At 47.1% G+C, this 26,484-nt stretch overlaps 1 protein-coding gene across 2 annotated transcripts in view; it reads right to left on the bottom strand.

The window, feature by feature from the left end:
• KIF5B (kinesin family member 5B) overlaps window positions 1–26,484 on the bottom strand; it is a 1,711,571-nt gene that overhangs the window by 714,588 nt on the left and 970,499 nt on the right. The window contains exon 16 of one of the 2 annotated variants that reach the window (XM_069648059.1): window positions 17,230–17,415. In XM_069648059.1, the coding sequence (XP_069504160.1) occupies window positions 17,230–17,415 (186 nt within the window). Of the gene's footprint in view, window positions 1–17,229; window positions 17,419–26,484 lie in introns of both variants that reach the window. The other variant, XM_069648058.1, reaches the window with a different exon arrangement.

Raw genomic sequence — 26,484 nt, 5'->3', positions numbered from 1 at the left:
GACATCGACTGAGGGTTCCTGATGGGATTCCTCCAAGGAGGGAAATTGTGTACCGGGAGAATGTAGTCTCTGGGACTTAAAGATATTGGGCACGGGTCCACATCCCCATATCTTTTCAAAATGTCCTCAAATTGGCCTGACAAGTCAATGAACTCTGCCATCTTGTTCATACAGGCCTCAAACCTATCCCTGATCCAGTCAGAAGAGGCCCAAGGGTCAGGAGGGGGAGAGGGTCGTGCAGGAGGAGGTGAGCCATGATGTATGGGCCTAGAAAGAGGGGAGGCCGGGGAATAGCCCTCAGGTGAAGAGGAGACCTTCCTGGGTTACAAAATGGGCAAATCAGCCTTTGAAAGCATGTCCCGAAGCTTCCAGGGCGTTTTCACGGAATGTATACTTTCGACACATCTTTCAGTACTGCCTTGGTCATAGGCGCTACCGCGTCTTTAGGCGTTACTGCGCTATTTGACAGAAATGTGTCAGAAGTGGAAGGTTTTGAGGAAGCACCCACTACAGGAGGATTTTAAGCCCCACGCATAGGCCGCGAAGGCTGTTGCATAGAGGCCACTGAACCGCAAGGTTCGGAAGGCCCAGTCGAAGACTTTGACGGGCATGCAGGCTTTGAAACTTTCCTCGATGTATCCGTCGAGGATAGTTTATTACGGGTTGTGTGCATAGAAGTATGTGGTGCGTGAGTGAGTGTCTGTCGTCGGGATGTGACTTTCCCCATAGCACTGCTGGCGCCATGATTGTCGGGCCGGGGACGGACACGTGGGAGCACAGAGGCTCCACAGTAAGGTCAACGGAGTCCGAATCAGAGCCATGGCTGCCGACAGATTCCTCGTCTGAGGCACCGGTGGGGGAGTGACTCTCGACCTGCATGGCGTAGGCAACCCACTGTTTTGTACACCCGTCTTTCAGTGTCTTAGGCCGAAAGAGCTTACAGGCTTTACACAAATGCTCATCGTGGTCATGAGGAAGACAACTATTGCATTGGCGATGGGTGTCCTTTCAGGGAAATTTGCTGTTGCAAGACAGGCAAAACTTAAAGGGAATAATCTCCATAGTAGAGGGAAGTGGCTGCCAGTCCAAGAGAAAAGGAAAAGTAAAAGAAAGGCCTTCTCGGAGGAGAAAGAGCGAACCAGGCCCACTCTGCCTACGGTAAAGGCCAGGCAGAAGGGCCAAGGCAACGCAGTCAACAGTCACCGAGCAGTCCGGGAAGAAACATCGGCAGGTAGGATCAAGCGTCAACAGCCATCGAGAAGTCGTCAAGGGCAATCGAACCACCGACAAGCAGTGGCATTATCGACAACGGAAAAGCAATATAAACTCTTACAAGGTCTGCATTATGTGCGACCAACTAGGTAGGTGGAAAAAAAACAATCTGTGGGACCTTGTCGCGTGAGGGATATTGGCTACGCTACACGTTACGTTAGGGATAGTGTAACAGTCACGCCCATGTCGACGTCCCTTTTCAATCTGCGACAAAAGATTCAATACCCTGCGATTACCACTAGATGTCAGACTATATGCACAGCTTGCAATTCTAAGCAGATTCACAAGCATCAGAAATAGCCCATTTCGTTATAACAAATACATAAACTACAAATCGTCTGGTTCCACATGCGCAAATGTATACTCCATGTGAACGAGGTATATTCATACTCCACTGCTAGACTTGTGTTAAATGAGAATGGTTACTATATTTTGACCTTTTTGCTATATTCTCATTTCTTTGCAAATTTTAGGACATATCTTTATTATTGGCACTTCTCTCCGGCACCACTCAATATAATGGGTATATTTGTCAGTCCAAGATGGCCTCCACCTGAGATCGATACATACATGAGCCTCTCAACACGCCCACCTGAGAACACTTGTGGTTTTGACTCTTCTGATCCGATGCTGAAGCAAAGTGCTGGTTCCATACAATAACATGTAAAAGGTATACTCTGAATCCCATTGTATACTTGCCCCGACTCAGCTCGAGTTTTAACATAGATCATGTTACCTCAACGACCCAGCTCTTTGGCTATATGACTTTGCCAGCACACCTACACCCAACCAACCTTGTTCTGTCTCATTGAGAAACTCTAGACTAGGGTCCAGACTTCCCCACACCTTTTACCACCACTCTAGCAGGGCCCAACCTGCCAAACTATCTGACATCAAGCATACAGCAGTTACCTATCACCATACGCCTATCCCCTCCATGGACATCCCTTCCTCGAACACAACTTCGCTAGTATCCACCCCTGATGCATGCACCTCACCGGTTAATATACAACCCTCAACATGCATTAAGGTAGCATTGATCAATTCCCGGTCTCTCACAGCCCATGCCCTTGACATAGCGGATCTTATCACTACTCATGACCTCAACCTCATAGCGGTTACTGAAACTTCGCTCCATGCGGCCTCAGGACCCCTGCTATCCCTTGCACTCCCTGAAGGATACACAATCATCAGAAATGACCGTAACACTGCTCAAACTAAAGGCGGGGGTATAGCTATTATCCACAAAACTGCGCTAAATCTCCGGCTCTCCACTCCTTGCCAATTCAAATCAGCAGAATCCCTCACAGCGAAGCTCGCCATCTCTCCTAACCAGACCATCACCATCCACATCATATACAGGCCCCTGGCCCTATATCTACCTTTACCGAGGATCTCGCCCACACCCTGTCTGAAAACACTAAGACTACCTCACAAATCATTGTACTAGGCGATTTCAATTTAGGCCTCTCTGACCCTAACGATGCATCGGCCCATGATGTAAACAGCTAACTACTCAATCTAGGCTTCACACAACGTGTCACCGCACCTACTCACTCTAATGGCAGAATCCTAGATTGAATAGCTGACCTTAACTGTGATTTTAAGGTCAACTCCAACTTACCATGTGCCTGGACGGACCATCACCATATCACATTTAGCACCCCCACTAAAATCCCTCTCCCCATCCCTAACGTTGCACCTGCAACGTCCACTAGGAACAAGCGCAACATAACGTGTGCTAAACTTATGCCACTCATCCTCCCCGCCCTCAATGATGTTGCCTCCGCATGTTCGGACCCTACTGTCCTGGTCGACACTTACAACCAGACTATGCTAAAGGCACTTGATCTTATCGCTCCCTCAAAACTACGGAAACCTAAAGCCCGGACTCACCTTAACACCTGGTTCACGCCTCAGCTGAGAACCCTAAGTAAGGAAAAAAGGACCCTTGAAACTCGTTAGAGAAGCCATCCCACGGAATCCAAGAAAGCAAGCATGGCTGTAGCCACTTTAAATTACAAAGAAGCCATACTGGCTGCTAAAAAAGAAACATACAATAAACATATTTAACAGGCCCAATCCAACACCAAGGAGCTATTCAAAATTTTAAAGGAACTGGAATCCCCTGCTACTCATCCAGATACCTGCTCCAAAGACGGTGCTTGGTGCACAAACATCCAAGAGGCTCTCCTGGGAAAAATTGCTATGCTCCAAACCAAAATCAAAATCAATGAGAAAAAAAAAACTGTCTACACTCCTTTATAGCACAGCTTGCCCCTCAGGCTAACTACAAACCGAACACTACACCTCAGCAACCCTTCTGTTTCTCACCCCTCTCCATTTCTGAAGTTGAACACATCATTAACAGTCTTAAGCCCTCTAACTGTCAGGGTGACTGACTCCTGCCGTGCCACTATTATCAAGGAGGCCTCACAGCACCTGGCACCTTTCATCACTACACTCAAACTCCTCCTTCAAGTCGGGGATCGTCCCTGACATCCTCAAGGGCGCCTGGGTTATTCCCCTACTGAAAAAACCTACCTTGAACGCTAAAACTCCTACCAACTACAGACCTATCACCACAGTGCCATTTCTTTTAAAAATTCTCGATCGAGTGGCATACCTGCAGATCCAAGATTATCTTGAATCCAACAACCTTCTGGGTCTTAGGCAATCGGGCTTCTGCCCTCGCCATGGCACAGAAACTGAAGACTTAAAAGATAAGGGAAAACTGGCCGTCATACTCCTTCTAGACCTCTCCGCAGCATTCGATTTAGTCAATCATCAAATCCTCTGCCGCCACCTTAAATCAGCGGCTAACTTCTCTGAGAAAGCCACAGCTTGGATTACATCATTCCTGGACAATAGATCTATGAGGGTCTTCTCCCCCTGTGCCACTGCTGAACCTTCCCCTGTCACATGTGGTGTCCCACAAGGGTCATGTGTGTCCCCGACCCTCTACAACGTTTTCACAAAACCTCCATTTGACATACTGGACCGTATGGGCGTCACGTACACCAACTACGCTGACGATACCCAAATACTCATTCCCATCATAGGTGACCACAAAATTGACTCCCTAGCTATCAACGCCATTTATCAAGTCATCCAGGCCTGGATGGCGCAGCATGAACTGTGTTTAAATGACGAGAAGACTGAGCCCCTCATCTTAGGTTCACCCCAAAAACTCAGTATACTTGACTCCTCATTCAAGTCCTTCAGCATTGATGGTAACTCCATCAAGGGGACAAGGACACCAAGACATTAGGTATTTATCTTGATTCCACCCTCTCCTTAGCCAAACAAACGAATGCAGTCTCCTCAGCCGCATCTTACACATGCAAGCTTATCACAGCTTGCCGCCCTTTTCTGTCTCCTGCTAATTGCACAACTCTAGCCAGGACTCTTGTCCTCTCCAAAATCGATTACTGCAATGCCCTCTATCTGGGCACTAACCAATGCAATATCAGAAAACTTCAAATCATCCAAAAGAACGCTATTAGAGCGGCCCTGAACATTCCTAGAACTGCACATATCTCCGAATACAGACGGAGCCTTCGCTGGCTCTCAGTTACCCAAAGAGTCTCTCTTAAAGCCTTGGCACTCGCACATAAAAGTATCGCTAACCTAGCCCCCAGCTACCTTTTCAACAGGTTCACCTCGCACTCAGCTGCGAGACCTCTCAGAAGCGCACACACTAATTGCCTTGTCATCCCACGATTCAACCTCCAAAAATCTGGAGGCCGCAGTTTCCCTGTCCTAGCAACCAAGCTGTGGAACACACTACCCAACCCATTCAGAGCTGAATCTTCCTTCACTGCCTTCAAGCGTAATGCCAAAGCTTGGCTGTCCATCCTCGACTAAGGATGACTATTGACTGTAACAATATTCTATGACACCACAGGCTATTTTTATGTCTCTGCCATCGCATTCTGCCCTATTCTGTAAATTGTATACCTTTGTTTATGTCACTTGTATATTGTAAATTGTATACCTTTGATTATGTCACATGTATATGTTGTATATCCTAAATGTAAATACTTCTATGTAAGCTGACTAAATAATGCTCCCGGATGCCCTCGGGCCTTGAGCGCTATACAAATAAACGAAATACAATTACAAATAATGGGTGTGGGGCTTGCCCTATTTGGTTAATTCATAATTTTGCCCAGTTATTGAAGTCATGAGACTCACAATAATAAAGCTGGCAATCCGCACTTATAATCCTCTAAATCAGTATTTTAGTAAAAATTATTTTGTTCTTCAAACTTCATTCTTTGTTCATAACGAGTCATATACATATACATTGATCCTGTGCCATTTTTAATCGCATTGTGACACAGGACTCCACCTACACTGGATTTTCACGTCCGCTCTGATACATTAGGACGCATGATCTTTACTACTTCCACAATACATATGTGAGCACACATATTGTGAGATTCTTCATTCGGAAGTGCATCTAACTAGGTTGTGAACTTAATGGAAGTTATGACTATATTGATGGTTTATATATACATTTTAATCGCTTGTGTTGCTTGCATGTTATATATTTCTATATTTATCTGAACACAGGTTGCTTTTTAGTTTTGACTGTTAGGCAAGATTGTATGCAGTAACCCTGTGGGAAACTACACCAGTCTTGTCCTCTTGGTATTAGGTAACCCACCTATTGGGATAGGTCTGTACTACACAAATTGGTAGAGGGACTGAGCAGCCAGACTTATCTCAAGAGGGGCAAATGTGAGCTGTAGAGCTGTAGCATCGGAATCCACACATGCAAGTATCCAAATAACACTTCCACTCAAGGTTTTCTAGTAAAATAATTAGTTATTCATTTATTTAACGGTTAGTTTTAAATAAGCATTCTTTAAAATGTGCAACAATAAAATTACACTTCATAACATGTTTTCAGAATCAAGATACACACTTCCTAAACCCTGCTGGGACTTCAATTTCTAGGACAGTATTGGCATTTATATATCACTTTTTGCACTTGGTAAAATTCTGAAGTTGTGGAAAGGAAATGTTAAGGGAAGGAAACAAGGTCAACGGGGTTCTCAGAGCATGTGAACACTTTTTAAATCTCCCAATGTAGTCCACATAAGATCTTTCCCAGCAATAACAGTTTCAAACAAATTACCACCTATGACGGACAGTTAGAATCAAAGTCAATGGGTCAGAAGAGTCTGCATGGAGCAGGACACCCAATGTCAATTTGAACAATATCTATAGAGCGGAGGCACTGCTTAGATAGCACAAACATCTTGCACAAAGTTAGAGAGTTTGTAGAAAATCACTGTAGGGCCACAAGCTGTTAGGCTTGTGAAGGGTAGAGCCGAGATCAATTCATCAAAAAGCAGCTACTGCAAGTCTCAAGCGAGATAATGCAGGCTACAGACAAAAGAGGTAAGTACCCCTTAGTCAGCACAGTACCTTAGGTTTGAAGAGGAGGATCCAGCTGGCTTCTGGTCTGGTTGCAGGGTTGCAGATCCTGGGTTCCTGGGCCTCAGTCATGGGGACAAGAGGGAGGGTGCCTGGAGGACTCCTGAACTGCAGTTTGAAGGTCGGCGGCAGCTACAGACTCTTCAGTGCAGCAGCACTTTGCGGTTTCAGCTACCGGCAAATACAACCACCGCGGATCTTGGACACTTGATGAGCTTCCTTCATTCCTTGAGTCCAGCACTCTGGTGAGGTGACTCGAGCTTAGGTCGTACTGCTTCCAGAAGGGTCCTCAGGATCTTCCTGGAGCTCTGGTCCGGCTCAAATTCTATGCACTCGACTATGAATTGCTGGACCCCTGGCACTCGGTTCCATCGGCAGCAAAGAACTACAGACAGTTGGGAAAGGTCTTCCAGTAAAGTAAGTCTTTGGGTTAATTGGTCCCACTAACCCAAGGGAAGAAGACGTCCTCTTCAAAGCTTCTCTAGTCGATTCGGACAAGCAGTTTCAGCACAGCAGCAGGGCTTCACTGGGCAGTTCAATGGTCCAGGAAGATGCAGCAAGCTTCTCTTTACGATTCCTTCAGATGTTTCGTCCAGTGGTCGACTGTCTTCTGTTCAAGAAGCCTCGCCTTTTATGCAGGTTTCTCCCATTCATGCACAGCCTAGATGTCACTCACAGCAGGGCGTCTGTCCTGCAAGGACAGCCAATCATGATTGGGTGCATTGAGGTTACCAAGGAGACTAAGAACAGAGTTTTGGGCACCTCCCTCGCTTCCTGCCCTGCCAGACATAATTGAGCCCGAGGTGGGTTTCAGTACTGAAGCCTTCCAAAGGAAAAAACAAACAAAAGGGTTAAACCTGGTTTGGTCGTGCAGAGTAAAACCCAAGGAAGACCTCAAACAAGAAAAGCCGAAAAAAGAAGATCGGGGCCATTTTGACAAAATGGGCACCCATTGGTGCTTTACTGCAGCCAAGGGTAACCTGCGGTAACAACGCACAATGGTAGGCAAATTAAATCACTGCAACCAGCTATTAAAAGTAGTGAGGGTAACATTTTTTTTACTTAAGAATGTAGGATAAGGGGCTACTAGGTAACCCCCCAGCACTTCAGATAAGATGGGGTTAGCTGGACCTACATAGAAAAAAAGTAAGTAAAGTCAATTTCACTATACTACTTTTGAGAAGAACAAGTTACTTACCAACTGTAACGTTCTTTCGACTCGATGTTCCTCCCACGTATTCCTCATCTATGATCTACGTTTCTCTTCAGCTTCACTGCTTCGGAAATGTTTTTCAGCAGAGCGCGCTGTGCACAAGACCGTGGCATCGATGTCCCTTGACGGTCTTCATAGGGTGTCGACGTCACCAGTAGTATAAGTAGCTTGTGCTGCGCCCGTTCGCTTCAGTTCTGTTTTTTCGTAGAACTCGAACATCCAGGCGTGCCACAGACTGTAAGCTCTTTGTGAAACACAAGCTGTAAATTGTACAGTGGGGTAGGATGTGAGGGGCGATGAGGAATACGTGGGAGGAACATCCAGTCAAAAGAACGTTACAGTTGGTAAGTAACTTGTTCTTCGAATGGATTGTGTCCTACGTATTCCTCATCTATGATAGACTCACCTAGCAGTATTAAAAATAGGAGATGGGAGTACTAATTATCCAAAGGGCACTACCACGTTATAGGAGTTTCAAACCTTTGTTTGTTATGATTAAAAACTATGACTTCGTTTTTGAATCCAAATGAATTTGTGTGGCGCATTTTTCTTTGTGTGAGGAAACAACTCACCAACGGGAGTACTAATTAGCCTCATCATGGATAGAATGAAGCACCGCCTTTGCAAATAACCCATCATGGGAAGAAGAAGCATCTAAACAGTAACGCCTAAAAAAGGTATGTATTGATGACCATGTTGCAGCTGAACAGATATCAATTATAGGGACTCCCCTCTTCAGAGCCGCGGAAGTAGTCATACCCCTTGTCGAATGGGCATGAAGTCCATCCAGTGGGTCTTTCCCGGCTAGTCTATAACACTCCACAATGGTCAAAGTAATCCAGCGGTATATTGTTTGTTTTGTCACAGCTAATCCTAATTTGTGTCCAGTATAACCTACGAAAGGTTGGTCATCCTGGCGCAATTTTGACATTCTTGTTATATAAAAACTCAGAGGCCTTTTTGGGTCAAGCCTGTGTAATCTCTCCTCTTCCTTGCCCAAATGAGGAGGAGGGTAAAAAGTTGGAAGTGTTACTTTCTGTGACAAATGAAAGTCAAACTACTTTCGGTAAGAACGAAGGTCTCACTCCAACAACAACTTTGTCCTTGTGAAAAGTAGTGTACAGAGGTTTGTATGAGAGAGCCTGTAACTCACTAACCCTGCAGGCTGATGTTAAAGGCACAAGAAGCACTGTCTTAAGTGTTAAGAGCCTTAAAAGGCAGGAGTGTAAAGGCTCAAAGGGTACGCAAGTTAAGGATTTCAACATCAGATTCAAATCCCAAGCCGGGACCTGGAATGGTACTGTAGGGTACACATTGGTGAGCCCTTTCAAAAACGGTATAATCAATGGAATCTTGAAATAGGAAACCTCTTCCGAGGAGCGCTTAAAAATAGAAAGCGCTGCGAGGTATCCTTTTATTGTCCCCATCTGGATCTCCAGATTGGCTAAATGAAACAAAAAAGACAGCACCGTAGGAGTGCCACATTGAAAAGGGTCCACATTCTTATCCTTGAACCAGTTACTGAACTTATTCCAACAACACCGGCACAAGGATTTAGTTGCTGGCCTCCTGGCCGAAAGCAAAATCTCCATTACGTCGTCTGGGAGGTCCCAATCCTTAAATCTCAACCTCTCAGAAACCATAAGTGAAGTTTGAGTGTCTTGACCTCTGGATGGAGAACCCGACCTTCCTCTTGCGAGAGAAGAGCCTCTCTTTGTGGAAGATGTATTGGAGGGCAGAAGGACATGTCCAGGAGGTCTGGGTACCATGTGCTCCTGGCCCAATCCGGAGCAACTAGTATCATGTTTTTCCTGAACTTTCTCAACCTCCTGATCACGTGCGGAATAACAGGGACTGGGGAAAACGCATACAGAAGTGGAAACTCCCAGTCCACCACGAACGCGCTCCCAGAGCTCCTCTCGGGGGAAATTCCCTTGAGCAATTTAGTTTGCACTTTTCCAGTTGACCCTGGTCGCGAACATACCACTTAAGGGGTTTTCCAAAGGGTGAAGATCTCTTGAAGGACTTCCTGCGCTAGTTCCCACTCATGGGACACCGTGCTCTGCATGCTCTGAGCGTCCGCCGCTGTGTTCTGCTCTCCGGCTAGGTGAATTGCAGACAGAGATTCCTTCTTATATTGCCCAGAACTAAAGCTGCACAGTGGTAGTGACCCTACGCCTCCTCTCTTGTTGAGGTAGCACATTGCCACCATGTTGTCCGTCATTATCAGGACATTCTTTCCCTGTACAGAGGGCAGAAAGGCTTTCAGTGCAAGTCTGATTGCCCTCAACTCCAAAAGGTTGATGTGTAGTTTGGACTCCGATGAAGACCAACGACCGGTGATTGTCAGATCGTTGGCATGGGCTCACCACCCCGTAAGTGAAGCGTCCGTCACTACTGTCCTCTCCGGCCATGGTTGCCAAAAAGATTCTCCCTTGAGGATATTATCATTGCAAGCCCACCATAGAAGATCCTGAGCAACTGAGTTTGGAACTTGCAAAAGATCCGACATATTCCCCGAGTGTTGGGACCACGGAGTCCTGAGAGCCCATTGAATGGATCTCATCCTCAATCTGGCCTCCGGCACCAGAAAAATGCAGGATGCCCTGAGGCTGAGCAACCTCAGAAAATCGAAGGCCGGCAGATGCTGAGCATTCTGGAACTTTGTTACCATATGCAGAATGTGAAGAGCTCTCACCTCGGGAGGCGAGACTTTCCCTGAGTAAGTATCCAGGACTGCTCCGATAAATTGGAGTCTTTGGAATGGTATCATATGGGACTTCTTGTAATTGAGGGAGAAGCCCAGCCTGTGTAGGGAGTGGCAGGTGATTGAAAGATGTTCCTGAGCTTGTTCGGGGGAACAAGCCCTTATCAGCCAATCGTTCAGGTAGGGGTAGACGTTAATCCCCCCTCTCCTGAGATTCGCTGCCACAACCGCTGTAAAGCTAGATATTATGCTGCCTGTTATGAGTTATCATTAGTAATTCATTCATCCATCATTCATTTATATTAGTGACACATTAGTTATCCATTCATCCACATTGAAAGCCACGCTTTGCCATAGAAATAGGCCCCATCATGTGAAGGGTTTTGCTTAGTATGATGTTGCCATGTTTGCATTGGAGACACACATTTGCATGCACTTAGAAATGTACATTGAGGCATTTATGTAGTGCTTGAAGAGATATGATGGGAGCTAGGTGCTAGAATAATGAAACTGGTTCTCTGAGCCATTCTGAGACACTGAAAGCTGTTCGTTCCGCGGAGAGTTGTTTATGGTACACTGTAGTTCGAAGAATGTAAACAGATTAGGTCGCCTTTGCCCTAGTAGAAGCGAATGAGACGGCCTGGCTTATCAGACCTTCGGTTTGTGTGCAGACAGAAGGAGGGTGGGAGGCATCTGAAGAGGAGTGCTTTGCACAGCTTGCAGTAGAAAGCCTTAAGCTTCCTGCATTGAGCAGAAGACACGATAAGCTTGCCAGTTCCATCTTGTTTCCTTAGAGGTCACAGTGAACTTAGACATTTGTAGAAGTACGCAGACTTCTTGGCGCTTGCTTGATTTAGAGAATACTTAGCTATGAGCTTTGACATGTTACAATAGAAATGTATGTGCGTCATTGCACACTATAACCAGGGGTGTGTGAGAGAGAGAGAGAGAGAGAGAGAGAGAGAGAGAGAGAGAGAGAGAGAGAGAGAGAGAGAGAGAGAGAGAGAGAGAGAGAGAGAGAGAGAGAGAGAGAGAGAGAGAGAGAGAGAGAGAGAGAGAGAGAGAGAGAGAGAGAGCTGGTTCGAGTCTTGCTGGGGAGCAGACCTAGCTGTCTATATGAGAGATGACACATTCCAAAGGGGAGAGCAGTGAGGCCTTGGAAGATTGATCTCGTACGAGGGGAGTAATGTTGATAGAGTTGATTGAGGCCTACTGATTAGACTGTTAAGACATGTGGGGAATTGGAACACTCACAGAAGGGTTTTTGGGTTGATAGAAGGGGAGATTCATTAGGCAGGGATTTTCTCATTAGAGAGTGCCAATGTGTGTGGAGGGAGAGAAATGCTGACGCTTGCCACATGTTGCTATTAGCCACGCATTGTTATTAGCATTTGTACTAGACCGCATTGTTGTCACTAGGTTGCAATGCATGTAGACTCAACAGTACTGGGTAATGGTATTAGGCTGCTTGCATAGAGGCCAGAAGAGCTGGCATTTGTGGATTGCATTCATTGTAGATTGCACCCATGCAAAAGGGGTTTCAAAATTGCTTGCTAATTGGAGCTTTATCATGCAGTGCTATGCTTGAATAAAGTGTTTTATTGTTGTATTGATTAGTTTGGGTTTTCTTCGTCTGATGTTATTGTTATCTCATTTCATGTCATTTCCTAGTGTTTGGTTTGCTGTGCGTGTGTCCCATAGCAATTTGGCAGTAACACAGTTTGTACCACCCCCCTGAGAGATTTGCAGTTTCACAAAATGTTTCCAAAAACGTGGGGCCAGATTAGCCCCCACCCCTGGTGTTGCATTTTCGTTCGACACCTCCATCAGCTTGGTGAAAACCCTTTGGCGGAGGTCAGCCCAAATGGCAGAACTCGAAACTGATAGTGAGAACCGCCAACCGCGAACCTCAAGTACTTCCTGTGCTTCAGATGGATTGGCACATGAAAGTAAGCATCCTGATGGTCTAATGATACCAACCAGTCTTGGAGTTGGAGAGCCTGAAGAATCTGAGAAAGGGTAACCATCTTGAACTTGTCCTTCCTGAGGAACTTGTTCAAATTTCTTAAGTCCAAGATGGGTCTCAAGCCTCTGTCCTTCTTTGGGATAAGAATGTAAGCGGAGTACCAACCCTTGTTCCTCTCCGCTACAGGTACAAGTTCTATTGCACCTTTCTCCAGCAGGGAAAAAATATCCTGCAGAAGGAGCGGATTTGCAATGTTGACAGAGTTGGCTCCCGGTGGATGGTCCGGAGGCCTTTTTAGGAAAGGAAGTCAGTAACCTTGAGCTACTATTTCCAGTGCCCAAGCATCTGAAGTAATGCCCCGCCATTCATTCAGATGCTGAGAGATTCTGCCTCCTACCGGGGTCTTGTGTGACAAGGCCTCAGTGTGACTTGGAGGCAGCTGCAGGAGCAGCTGAGGGCAAAGATGCCGCTGCTGAGGCTGATTTCACACGTTTTCCTCGTCCACCACGAGTAAATTGTCTCTGTCCTTTCTGCTCGGCCTGTCCTCTTCCTCTACCGAAAGATGAGTAGTATCGAAAAGAACGACCTCTCCAGGAAGATGAGCCCGAATAAGGTTTTTGAGGTCGTCTTATAGAACCGCTAAGGGACTTAGCCACCGCTTTGGAGGTCTGCAGTTTCTCTAAGCTTTCGGCAGCTTTACTGCTAAACAACCTCGAGCCGTCGAAAGGCATATTGAGAAGTCTGGCCTGCACGTCCGGTGCAAACCCAGACTTCCTCAACAACGCAAATCTATGCAGTACTGTCCTTGCAGCCATGGATCTGCTGATGCTGTCAGCAGTATCCAGTCCTGATTGGAGACACTGTCCCATCGCCTCCTTGCCATCTTTCACAATATTCAGAAAGCCTTCCCTTTCATCGCCTTCTGGAATATGATCAGCCGCCATCTGAACACAGTCCCACAGGGTATGGGTGAACCTGGCCAGGGTGCATGTAACATTAGCAGACTTGAGAGCCATACTGCCTGAGGCAAAGATCTTATGAGCCCAAGCATCCACCTTTTTATCCTCTCTATCCAGGGGGGTGGATGGATAGGCTGATTTTCTTGTGGAGGTTGCTGCCTGGACCACTCGACTCTCAGGCGTGGGATGCTTAGTCCGGGTCGCAGTTGGCTGGTCTGTACTTCCTGGGAAAATTCTTTTTGACTGCTGAGCTAGACTCAGGAGCCTCCCAGTTTGCTGCTACTGTTCTTTGGAGAATCTTGTGAAAGGGATGAACAGGGTCCTTCTGAGGACACTGGTCCAGGATATCAGTCATGTCATCCTGTATAAAAGTTGGTGAGGACCTGCCCCACCCCATATACTCAACAACCCTGTTCATCAAGTTCCTGTACCCTGAATCTGCATGTTCTGCAGGGTCAGGTTTAGCAAAATCTAACTCTGGTGATGTGTCAAGGCCACTGGCAGAGTGAAGGGTGTCAGACAGATCGCTCATTCTTGACTCTGGGTCAATCAACTCCTCCGGTACATCTCTAGTACCATACCTTACTCCCCTTGGAGAAATATCTTGCTCGGAAGTAAACTCCTCTACAAAAATAGAGGACATAGACTTAAAGAAGTTTGATTTAGGCAAATGTGTACCTTTTTTCTTGTTCTACAATCTGCTTCGAGTAAGTCGAAGGAGTCTTTGAAGACATTGACGACATCTTTGATAACAGATCCAATGTCTCCTTTGGCTTCGACTTTCGAAGCGATCGGCGCTGATGAAGACGTTGAATGCTTCGATGGTTTAAGCTTCTTAGCGGTGTCAGAGACTCACTCGACTGTTGAGTAACCTTCGATGTTTTACCATCGGGTCGAGAATGTCGACACTAGACCTTACTACTGGTTCTAACCTCAGTAGTCTAACTCTCCTGCGTCGTCCATAGGAGCGACCGGGGTCTGGATCTTGCAAGGTTTCTTTGAGGGGGTCGGGCTGCGTTCTCAAAGACCATCATTTGCACTCTAAACTCTTCCGGGAATCCGACTTAGTCGGACATCGTACCACTTCGGTAGATGTATCCGACGAGGAAGAGGGAGATCTATGTCTCCTCCTCATCTTCTTAGATGAAGAAGACGACGATCGTCTCGTTCTACTCCTAGAACGCAATCTTTCTGAATGCCTATGTAGGTCCGAGTCTTTCAACTAACCTGACTTTTTATGTTTTGTCGAAATGGCCTTCGAAGAGGCCTTCGAAGCATTCCCGCCCCACCGCCAATATACTCATACGTTCACAAAGAGCCTTCTCCGTCATCGACTGGCAGGAGCCACAGTCGCTGGTTCGATGGTCCGAACCTAAACATCACAGGCAGACGCGGTGGGGTCTTATCAACATCTTAGAGTCGCAGTCGACATTTCTTAAACCCTGTCTTCGGAGTAGAATGAGTCGAAGATGACATTTTCCTGAGGAAAACACGAAGCGCGCTGTTAACTCGATTGCGAAGCTATCGGAAAAATTGCACTGAAGCTAGCGGGCACAGCACGAGCTACCTATACTACTGGTGACGTCGACACCCTACGGAGACTGTTGAGGGACCTCAACGCCAGGGTCTCGTGCACAGCGCCCTCTGGTGAAAAAAAATTCCAAAGCCGCGAAGCTGAAGAGAAACGTATATCATAGATGATACGTGGGAGGACACAATCCATTCGAACAGTAGTTTACCCAATAGAAGGTATTTAAACCTTAGGAGAAACCAAAGGATTTCTCTGTGACAATGCACTGCAGATGCTGTGTGCCACAATACAAAAGGAACAAGTTACTTACCTGTAACTGTTGTTCTCCAGCATGGGTCTGGCATGGATTCACATGTTCATGAATATTCCCTGTAGTCAGGTTGGAAATACTTAGTAAAAGAAAAAACGGTTCAGTTTTGTTTCTAAACTGTCTTTCTCCTATAAACCACTCACTGAGCTCTGGATCATACTGCCCCCAGCCAATGACTGCCCTCTACCCAAGCCCCTCCTCATGCAGCCATATTCAGATTTGGTAGCATGTAAAGTGACAGTAGGACCAAGAGAAGGGCCGCAGAGGGGCAGGCGGAAGGGTTCGCATGTGAATCCATGCAAGACCCATGCTGGAGAACAACAGTTACAGGCAAGTAACTTGTTCCTTCTCCAGCATGGCGTCTGGCATGGATTCACATGCTCATGAATAAAGAATACACAGCAGTACAGAATTACACAACCACGGGAGGTGGCAAGGCTCAACAGAAGCAATCTCTTACCTCCTCACCAGGCTCACCTTCAAGCGAACCGGTTGCGCAGCACTTCTTGGCCAACTCTGGACTCCATCCTGGAATCGCTGTCGACGCAGGAGAATTTCATGAAGGTGTGCGTCGACCTCCACGTAGCAGCCCTGCAAATGTCCAGCAGGGGCACACCAGACAGGAACGCCGTCGTAGCAGCGATCGCTCTGGTAGAATGGGCTCTCGGACGGCCAGGCAGCGGTCGGTTTGCCAACCGGTGACAATGAGTGGTATAGCCGGAGAGCCGCCTGGAAATGGAAGCATTGGACAGGGCCTTCCCATGGTTCACAGGACCAAAGTTCACAAAAAGCTGAGAATTTTTCTGGAAACTCTTGGTGCGGGCCACATCAAGCGAGTGCAAAGTCCTTTCAGCCGGCGACAAAGGCGTCGGAAAAAACACAGGCAGTCATTTTAGAGTATACGGTACTCTAAAAGGCATTAAGTGGTAAAATACAAAAGTGCACAGAAGCATATAATACAGGGTAGACAAATATCTGCAGCCACCAGTCAGTCTTGGACACATCTTGGAAGAAACCATAAAGTTAAAAGGGATACAAAGTATCCCTACAACACTTCACTGTACGGTAATATTTGCAGCTCACAGCAATTAAGGAGTTTCACAATGGTGAGCATAGTTCCCCTGCACTGATGGCCGAAGGGACTGATCAGTGCCTCCAAAAAAGATGAGATTAGCAACGTAGGTTTAAAACAACAGCAGTAAATTGGGTCGCGGAGGGCTCCACAGATGTCCCTGGCAGGAATGCAGCAAGAAGAAAATCTTTCATAACACCAGGTTACTGGACCTAATAAGTATATGCATTTTAGGGCTCTCCTCTGGAACATAAAAAGCACCCAGTGCAGTAAAATGACGACACATGGTACAGCCACAAATTAAGGTTACATTGCCACCATCCAGTAACTATTACACACTGTCTAGTTGAGTAACCTCCACCAATATTTGTAATTGGCCAATTCCGGGTACACCCAACTTGTGATATCTTAATGGGTCCCATGGAGGCACAAAAAGTGTAATTTGCAAGTGAGCCTGGGATGGGACTGAGGAATAAGAATTGGGAGCATCAAAAAAACATTACGACAAAACAATATAAATATTTTAAAGATATTCCACATAATTGCAAGGATCAGGCACATCATTTGCTGTGAAGAAAGTGATGAAGTGGTTTCAGAAGGCTTGCATCACTGAGGAGAATAGAATTTGATAAGGACAGTTATAAAAAGTACATTTCTTCAGTCCCAAATCACATCAAAAGCCTATTTACACATGGTCATTTTATCCACATTGCAACTACACACAAAAACAGTAGATCAATGCAGAGGCTACCTGTGAGATGAGAAGCTGGCATGCTGCTAACTCTCTGTCATTTTCATCCATCTTTTTGTTACTTTCAGTTTGAGTGCTCTCCAATTGCTTGCATCGCTTCACCATGGTTTTAACTTCAGATTTCATTTTGCTAATGTACAGTCTCGCAACTGTAAACTCTTCATCGATCAAGCCAGTTCCTTCAGGCTGCTGAAACGATTTTAAGTGGATTGAAAAAATAAATGAACCACTTTAATATATACAGAAAACATTGAGCTAAATTAATCATGTCAGAGCAAACAGCAAAGACCAAGATGGCATGTCATCCTAACCTCATCGGCGAGATGCCAAGGGTACTAAGAATCAGGTAATACACAAACGTCTACCAAGCCAGAATTGAGGGAACAGCTCACACTACACTTGTACTTCTCCTGCTGCTCTCCCTCCCCCGCCCCAAATGTCAATTGTTCATTTTCTTAGAGGATTAAACATCCTAATAAACTCTGCTCTTATGAATTCCAAAACAACTTCAATCAGCTTATTTGGCAAGCTTGTTGATCCTCTTTAAATTAACATCCTCCACAGTGGCATACACTTCAAAGAAAGGTTGCAGGTTGAAAATATCATCAATACACAAAATGACTTAACCAAACAGTGGACTTTGATTATGAAAGTAATTCTCAGGCTCTCGGCCTACATCTCTACCCACAATTTTCTTATGGTTCTTAGGGGAGTTTTCCTAAAGTCCACTTTGTAGGTAGAATTCCCAAAACTATCTCAATGGTTTCTAGATACCCAACTCTTAGCAACAGGTTGTACTACTCATGGAGCCTCGGTAGAGTAGCAGAGCAGTCAGATTTATCATAAGAGGAAGATATGAGCTGTAGTTAAGTGCAATGAACTTAGCTAGTAACGCAATTCAAAGAAACATGTACTCAATAAATGTATATTAAAATATAGATGTATTACACATACATAAGAAAAGAATCACTTATAAATATTGAGCACATTAAACAGAACACTTTAGAATACTTTTCAAAGGTCACTGCTTATTTTGTAGTTGCTTGCGGTTACAATTGTTACAGCATTTGGCACCGACAATTCTACCATACTATCGGTAACAACGTACACTCGGGCACACAATGTAATACGGTAATTGTATTTAGTTAGCAAAACCACATAATATAATGACTTTTAGGGTGGAAAACAGTTGGCTAGTGTAACACTAGCAGGGCTTAAGGTTATAGAGGTAGTTTCTTCGCACAGCAAGTCTTCCAAAAGGCAACCCTAGCTAAAGGCAGTTCAGAGAGGTATCAAAGTCTGGACAAGCAGCAGAACCACGAAAACGCCTGTGGATATTTTCTAGTCTAGTCTCTAAGATGCAAGAAGATACAACCAACGTGGGAGACCCTGTTAAAGGATTTGCTAAAGGGACACAAGCAGCAGCTTGGGTCAGTGGTAAGAGGGCAATGCCCTGGACACCTCTACGTGCACTCCAATGCTCTGAAGCGACTTTTCGGATTAAGGGAAGCAATACCTTTTTCCCCACAGTTCCTTTGGTTTGAAGAAATGTTTGTGGCTGGATTCTCCTCGATGTGGCAGCGATGGGCCCGACCTCCGGATTCCTTGGTCTGGTAATGAAAGGCAGGACAATGGACCGGTACTCTCAGCAGCAGTCTCGAGGGAGGACCTCTGGCACAGATTTCAGCAACTTCTCGGATCACTGCGGTTTTGGCACCTTTTCTGCAGCACCAACAAAGGATGCGATTCGCACAGTCAATCTTCTTCGGTTCCTGAAGTCCTGCACTCTGGTGAGGGGACTTGGATGGGTCAGATTTGTATCTGGAGGTTAATTTGGAGCTCAGCAAAGACTCGGACAGATTCTGCCTTTCCACGACAGTGCACTTCACTTGGGCTGGAGGACTCCTGGTATTGGGGCTCCACAGCTCTAGAAAGTCACAGGACCTAAGGAGATGGCTCTGATTAAAGTTTGTCTCGGGAATGATTGTTCCCAACAGTCAAAGGGAAGGAGGAGTCCTCTTTGGGGTTCATCTATCACACAGAATACGGGGTCAGGACAGGAGTGGCCGCTTCACTGTGTTGCAAAGGGTCTGCAGTCGTTTCTCATCATCGTCTTCTTTGGTTACCTTTCCAGTGGTCGTCTTGAATTTCACCTCAGGAACCTCACCTTTTATTCAGTTTCAGCACACACTCCTCTGCAATCTCTCTCAGCAGTTTACAGAAAGGGGTGGGTGGCTGTCCAATCAGGACAGCCAGACCCCCAGGGGGAACTAGTTCCATTCAGGCACTCAAGGACAGAGAGATGCAGAGTATCTCTCTGTCCTTAAGAACTGTAGTTACTCAAGGATAAAGAAAAGAATCTCAAAGGAGAACCCACAGGGTTCCCAGCAACATTGCATATAAGGAGCTGTGTGCTGCAATAGTAAAATACGGATGCCTTAAAGAGATATGGAGGAAAGTAGACTCCATAGTACAGGAAAAACACAGAACAAAGTTCCAAAAGAGAGAGACCATAAGAATGAATGAGTGGAAAAAGGCTCCACTCATTCAGGATTAAAGAAAATGGTCTAGAAGTCCAGAAAAAAGTGCTGGGGGCCTCACTAGTAGAGGAGATGAAGCATAACAATGATACATCTCCCTGACACTGAATTCCAGTATGAGGTGCATGCTCATTTAAATGAATAGGGATTACCCTCAGTCTTTCTAAACTACCCCATCTTCCTGGGTATGTCCAAATAGCTGCACTAATCAAAGCTTTGTCTACAGGTTTGGCCCCATGCCAATCGAAACAAAGATATTTTAACTATAAAACAACTCCTTCTATGGAATTTCAGATAAGAAAATAGGGTTTCCTAAATACTAAATCGTATTAATATCAAACAGTGTTGGGTAGATTTTCATTTTTATGCACAATCTCCTCTACATCTGAGTTCCCCAGCACTTTTTGCTGGACTACTGCATTTTTGGTCTGCTCCACTGAGTGAGTTGGAACCCTTTTTCCACGCTCACTCATCCTTTATCCTATTCTTGGGATCCTTTCAAATGTCTTTTTAAACATTTTTCATCGAGTTATACTTGCCTCCATGTTTTATGGCATCCGTATTTTGACTTTTGCAGCACACAGCACTCTCTGGGCAGTGTTGCTGAGAGCCCTTTAGGCTTCTGTCTGTTTTTTCTCTTAAGGGTGTTATTTTTATCCTTCCCATCTGTTTCTATTGCAAGATCAGCACATCCACCTTATGTGGAGGGTGATGGGTTAACAGTGTATCCCCTTTCTCACTGCTCCTGGAATGTTTTGGGTACAGTCCACTTCCAGGTGGCTGAGCAGGTCAGTGTAGGCGGTTTATGGTCATTTGTTCGAATCAAAAGATTCGAATAGTCAAAGTTTCTAAACAAAAGTTTTGAAATCAAAAGCTACGACATGCTATGTTTAACATGGAAAGTGCATTTCTTTCGAAAACAATCCATCGACAATAGTCATGGATTGGTTTTAACTGAAATGCACTTTTACATGTTAAAAGTTGCATTTCAATGCCTTTTTGCTTGTAACGTTGAAACGTTACATTGAGCTCTCCTGTGCTGGAATTGCAGGACTGGACAGCTCCAGATAACGTTTCAAAGTGTTTTGTGTATATTGGCATTTAAATGCCTTTTTTTTTACTTTGAAACGTTACATGGAGCTGTCCAGTACTGTAATTTCAGCACTGGACGGCTCCATGCAACGTTGCAAGGTTTTAGTGGATATTGGGGGGGTTCCCCCATCCCCCCAACCCCCACGCCACCCTCCCACCCCCCAACCCTAACCCAAGCCCCAACCCCAACCCCAACCCTAACCCAAGTTTCGAATGGCAAACTTTCACATTTTTTTCAATCAAATTGTCATTCAAAACTTTTGCATTTCGAAAAAAGATTAGAAAGTTTGCCTTTCGAAACTTTTCTATTCGAACAAATGACTGGACACCAGTGTAGGCCCATCCTGTCAGACCCTCCTGGGCATTTGAAATTAAATTGTGACTGTTAGCCTGGTCTCCTTACCACAGTCCCTCGCTCACTTCATGTTCCATTACCCTTACTTCCGCCTCCCAGTCCGCCCCCCCCTCCCCTGATTGGCCATCCTCTCGTGTTGTGCCTGGTGCCTCGTCTGTACTGCACACTGTGCTCGACACTTCCAGGTGGCTCAACAGATGAGTTTAGGCCCATCCTGTGAGACCCTCCTGGGCTTTTGAAATTAAATTGTGCCCGTTAGCCTTGTCTCTTTACCCTGGTCCCTCGCTCACATCCCCGGCTCCTTTCCTCTCGCTCCCTCCTCCTAGCCCGCCCCCCTCCCCTGATTGGCCATCTTACCCTTCACTACCGACATTCCCGGGGCAGCCCTCTGCCCGGCAGCCCCTGCGGCTAAGGGCGGCTCCAACAGAGGCGGCCCCAGATCGTGTCCGCAGGTGTCAGCAGGGGAAACCAGAGGCCAGCCGTCAACCAGCAACTACTAGGACTAATACGGTAGGAGTGGCCTAGGCGGGGAGTAGAGCAATAACTCTATCGTGGAAGCCTAGCCGCTTAGCAAACCTATCTAAAACACTGTGATTATTTCCAATGCCTCCCTCGCTCCCACTGTCAACTCTAGCTGTGTTTAGGATTGTATTCAATTGTTCTGCTAGGCGTGGGCCTCTCAATTGTCCCTCAAATCTAGCTGTATTTGGTCTTTCACCAAACTCTTCAATTGACTCTCAGGTCTAACAGCATTCGGTACTGTACTCAATTGCTCAATTGACTTTCGATTCCTGCATTGTTGGGTACTGCGCTCAATTGTTCTGCTAGTTGCGGACCTCTCTCCCACTGTGCGGGACCTTCTCACCCAGCTGTGTCCAGTCACTACCGGAAGCCAGGCCTCTCCCGCTGCCCAGTCACTTCAGATCTGGGATCTGAATTATTATTCACTAAAACCCAGACCTCTAGCTACCAAGGAGTCTCGAAACCAGCAACTCAAACAAACGCTCAAGACCGTTTGAAACAAGGCCCCCCGCGCGTCCAGGCCAACTGAAGTGTTAAGCACTACCCACCACCATTGATCATCCACACTAGTGAAACCAAGTCCCAACTTCCTGCCAATTCCCTGAGATCTATCACTACACACCCTAACTGAGTCCTAAACCACCAGACAGCCGAATCCCCACTTCCGATAACCCTTTGGCAGTGCACCCACAGCAAACACACCCGACCCATCGACAGGAATGTCAGACTGTACCTGAGAGCATCCAAGCACATCAAGACTAAAGAAACATCAATACTATGCTTGCACAATACATCATAGAGGACCACCTACCCTGCTACCTCTGCACCGTGAACCAAAATGCCCCGACCCAGAAAGGGACGCAGCGAAAGAGCGCAAGATAGTGCAACAATGGCCACGGACACAGAAAGCCAACAGCACCCAGCAGAAGCAGCCTCAAACTCAGGAAACACTCTGCCTAACACGGTTACCACCAGAACAAACCACGCAAGAGAAAAATCCTTATATCTTACACCTTACCTCGCGACAACAACAAAGGGTCGATACCTCAACACTAAAATCTCGACAAATGCAAAGAATCCCCCGAAACACCTGGAAAAAAGAAGGGAGCACCCAATAAGAGGGTGGGATGATTCCAACCCCCTTACCCGACACATAAGAACAGAGGGGCACCATCGATACCCACAACATACCAGACAAGACGACGAAGCCCTGGTAACCAACAACCCTACCATTAACCCAACAGACCGATTCAATGAAGAAGAAGCCATTGCTGATCTTCAACCAATCGTCATAACTGGAGAAGCACCACAATTGAACAGCCATGCTATCAACTTAGTGGACCGCTTCAATGAAGAAGCAGCCGTCATTGTTCCTCATCCAAACAACATCAAGACAGAAATACCACGACGGAACTACAAACCACACCAAGGAACAACCAATAAACAAAACCACACCAAGAGAATCCAAAAGAAATACACATCCTATTTGTAATTGAAACTTGACTAGACGACAACTACAAGATCACCCTCAACAACTGCCTGCCGGAAAACTTAAAATGCATCCAAGCAAACAGGAAAACTAAAAGAGGGAGGAGGGATGTGGGGGGGGGGGGGAGAGAGGGCTGGCAATCATCCATGAAGAACACCTGGCTATCAACCTGGAAGATCCATTAAACATCGATAAATGCGAATCCTTAATACTTCGCCTATCAGTAAACCCCAAAACAAACCTGAAATTCATACTGATATACAGACCTCCGGCGGCACACCTCAGTCCCCTTTTCACGCATCGACAATGGAATTAACATTGCCTAATGACACCAGTATTATTAGGGGGGAGGTTGGTGGGACATATGGAGGAAAGGGGTCTATGGATAAGAGTACATTACTCACTACAGTGAGTAACTTATAATTACTCTTATGTCCTGTCCCCTTTCCTCCATACTGCATGGGCGATTAAAAATGACTGTAGCCCAAGGGTGGAGAGGAGACCCTCCTTAAGCAAATATGTTTTTAAGAACCGCCTGTCCGAAAGCCGCATCGGATCTAGAGCCGGCTTCCAAACAGTAATGCTTGCAGAAGGCCTTGGGATTAGCCCAAGTGGCCGCCCTCCTTATGATTTGCCAAGGGACATGGTGATGGAACGCGATGGCCGTTGCCTTGGCCCTGAATGCGGTGGGCATGCATGTTGGCCGGGAGCAGCCTGTGCTGGCCCTCATACGCTTCTTTGATGGCAGAGACCATCTAGCGGGATATGAAAGCCTTGGAGGCCCGATAGTCTGGTCTTGAGCCTCCGAAGTGACAAACAGGTCGTCCGATTTGCGGAAGCCCTTGGTCCTGTCCAAGTAAAATTTTAGGGCACGCCTGACATCCCGGCAGTGCAGCACTCTGTGCTTTGTCCTTAGGATCAGGAAAAAACATAGGAAAGACTACCTCTTCATACAAGTGGAACATAGACGGCACCTTGGGCAGAAATGCTGGGTGCGTCTGCAGGACTACTTTGTCCCTGTGAAAGGTAGTATATGGTTCTGAGGTGACCAGCGGATTTCGCAGACCCTACGTGCTGAGGTGAGGCCGACTAGTAAGGCCGCCTTGATGGTGACCAGCTTGATGTCCGCAGATGCCTTTGGCTCGAATGGTTTGTGCACCATGGCCCCCCCCACACAGGGTGCGGCCTCTTGACGGTAGAGCCTTGCGAGTCCCGTCAGATGTTTCTTGATGATAGGATTGGAGGAGAAGATGCCCTCCTCTGAGTTTCTGTAAGTTCTGATGGCTGCGAGGTAAGTGCGGCAGGTGTCCACCTGCACGCCAGAGTGGGCGAGGAGCGCCGAGAAGGAGAGCACGTCGTCCAAAGTGCACACCATGGGATCGATTTCCTTGGAGTCTGCCCAGTGGCAGACTCTGGTCCATTTGCTCTTGTACTGGGCCCTGGTAGCCTTGCTCCTGGCGCCCTGTATGATCTCCAAATTAGCCTGTGAGAGGTTGAGGTGCTGCAGTATTACCTGCTCAGGTACCACGCTGTGAGGGCTGGTTTCTGCGACGCGAGGTGTAGGACTCTGCCCCCCTGTTGTGCCAGAAGATAAGCTGGGCCCGTCGGGAGGTGAATCAGGGCCATCTCCGAGAGGCTAAACAGTTCGGAAAACCATGGCCTGGCTGGCCACCACAGAGCTATTAGGATGATGTGGAGTTGGCGAGACTCCTTGATTTTGCAAATTACTCTGTGAATCAGAGGCATGGGCGGAAAGGCGTAGACCTTCATGCCGTTCCACCGAAGGTGAAATGCGTCACCCAGGGGTCCGGGGCCCAGCCCCTGCCAGGAGGTGAACTGGGGACACTTCCTGTTGTGCCACGTGGCAAAGAGATCCACCTGGGGATGACCCCACCTGTTGAAGATCTCCTGAATAACGAGGTTGTTTAGCTGCCACTCGTAATCGTCAGCTCCCACCCTGCTGAGCCTGTCCGCTTCCAGGTTGGCTTCCCCCAGGAGGTGGACTGCCGTGAGGTAGATTTTTTCCTGGGCCTACTTCCACATGCTGATTGCCAGTCTGCACACAGAAGGGGATCTGGTGCCCCGCTGCTTGTTGACATAGTACATGCTGGTTGAGTTGTGCGTCTGGATGTGGACAAACTTGCCCTTGATACTTGGTAGGAATGCCCTGAGTGGTAGCCAGATGGCGTTCAGCTCTAGCCAACTGAGGTGGAATTCCTGCTCCTGTCGACTCCAGGTGCCGTGGACAGAGAAGTCCGGGGTGGCTCCCCAGCCCTCGAGTGAGGAATCCGTGGTGATGGTGGCCTGCCGAGTGGGCGGACGGAAGGGCTTGCCCGTCCGCAGGTTGCAGTCTCTGGACCACCAAGTTCGGTCCGGGTGGAGAGACGGAGGAACGTTGATAATCTCGGATTGAGAGCCCAGCTCCTGGTTCCATGAGGCCGCAAAGGGCAGCTGGATCCTCCTCATCCTTAGTCTCGTGTGCGGGACGGCTAATGGGACCGCTGCCAGTAGACCCAGGAGATGTTGGTACCACCATGCCGAGGTTGCTTCCCTGCTGTGGAAGTGGGTGGTAGCCCTCTTGATGGCTGCGACCTTGTCCTCCGACGGAAAGACCTTCTCGGAGCAGGTGTCCCAGGAATGTCTGCAAAGGCAGCAGCTGCGACTTCTTGGATTGAGCGAGAAGCCCAGACCGTGCAGTGTGTTCATAAGGGCATGGGAAGAGTGGTGAACCGCTTTGGGAGATGTAGCCCTGACAAGCCAGTTGTCGAGGTACGGGTAGGTGTGGAGGCCCTGCGCGCTGAGGAGGGCCGCCACAGCGTTCATGAGCCTGGTAAAGACCCTGGGGGCCGAGGTGAGACCAAAAGGAAGGACCTTGTATTGAAAGTGGTAGCCCATGATCCTGAACCGTAGTAAAGAACGATGGGGCTGCCAAATCGGGATGTGTAGGTACGCGTCCTTCAGATTCAGGGTGCACATCAAGTTCCCCTTGTCCAAGGTCTTCGCTATAAAAGCTGGCGTAACCATCTTGAATTTTTGCAGGAGTAAGGAGAGGTTGAGGGTGGAAAGATCTAGCACAATTCTCAGGCCCCCCTGGTGGTACTTCTGAATGGTGAAAATCCTGGATTAAAAGCCAAAGCCTCTCTGGGAGGCTGGGACCTCCTCCACTGCCTGGCTCTCTACAAGCGACCGGATCTCTGCCAAAAGAGTTGCTGTCCCAACCTGTGGGAGTGGAGGGGATGAGGGAGGAGAGGCTGGGA

The sequence above is a fragment of the Ambystoma mexicanum genome, chromosome 2q, assembly GCF_040938575.1.
Source record: "Ambystoma mexicanum isolate Mex_15411 chromosome 2q, UKY_AmexF1_1, whole genome shotgun sequence".
Lineage (NCBI taxonomy): Eukaryota > Metazoa > Chordata > Amphibia > Caudata > Ambystomatidae > Ambystoma > Ambystoma mexicanum.
This window is presented reverse-complemented; position numbering and strand designations above follow the sequence as displayed.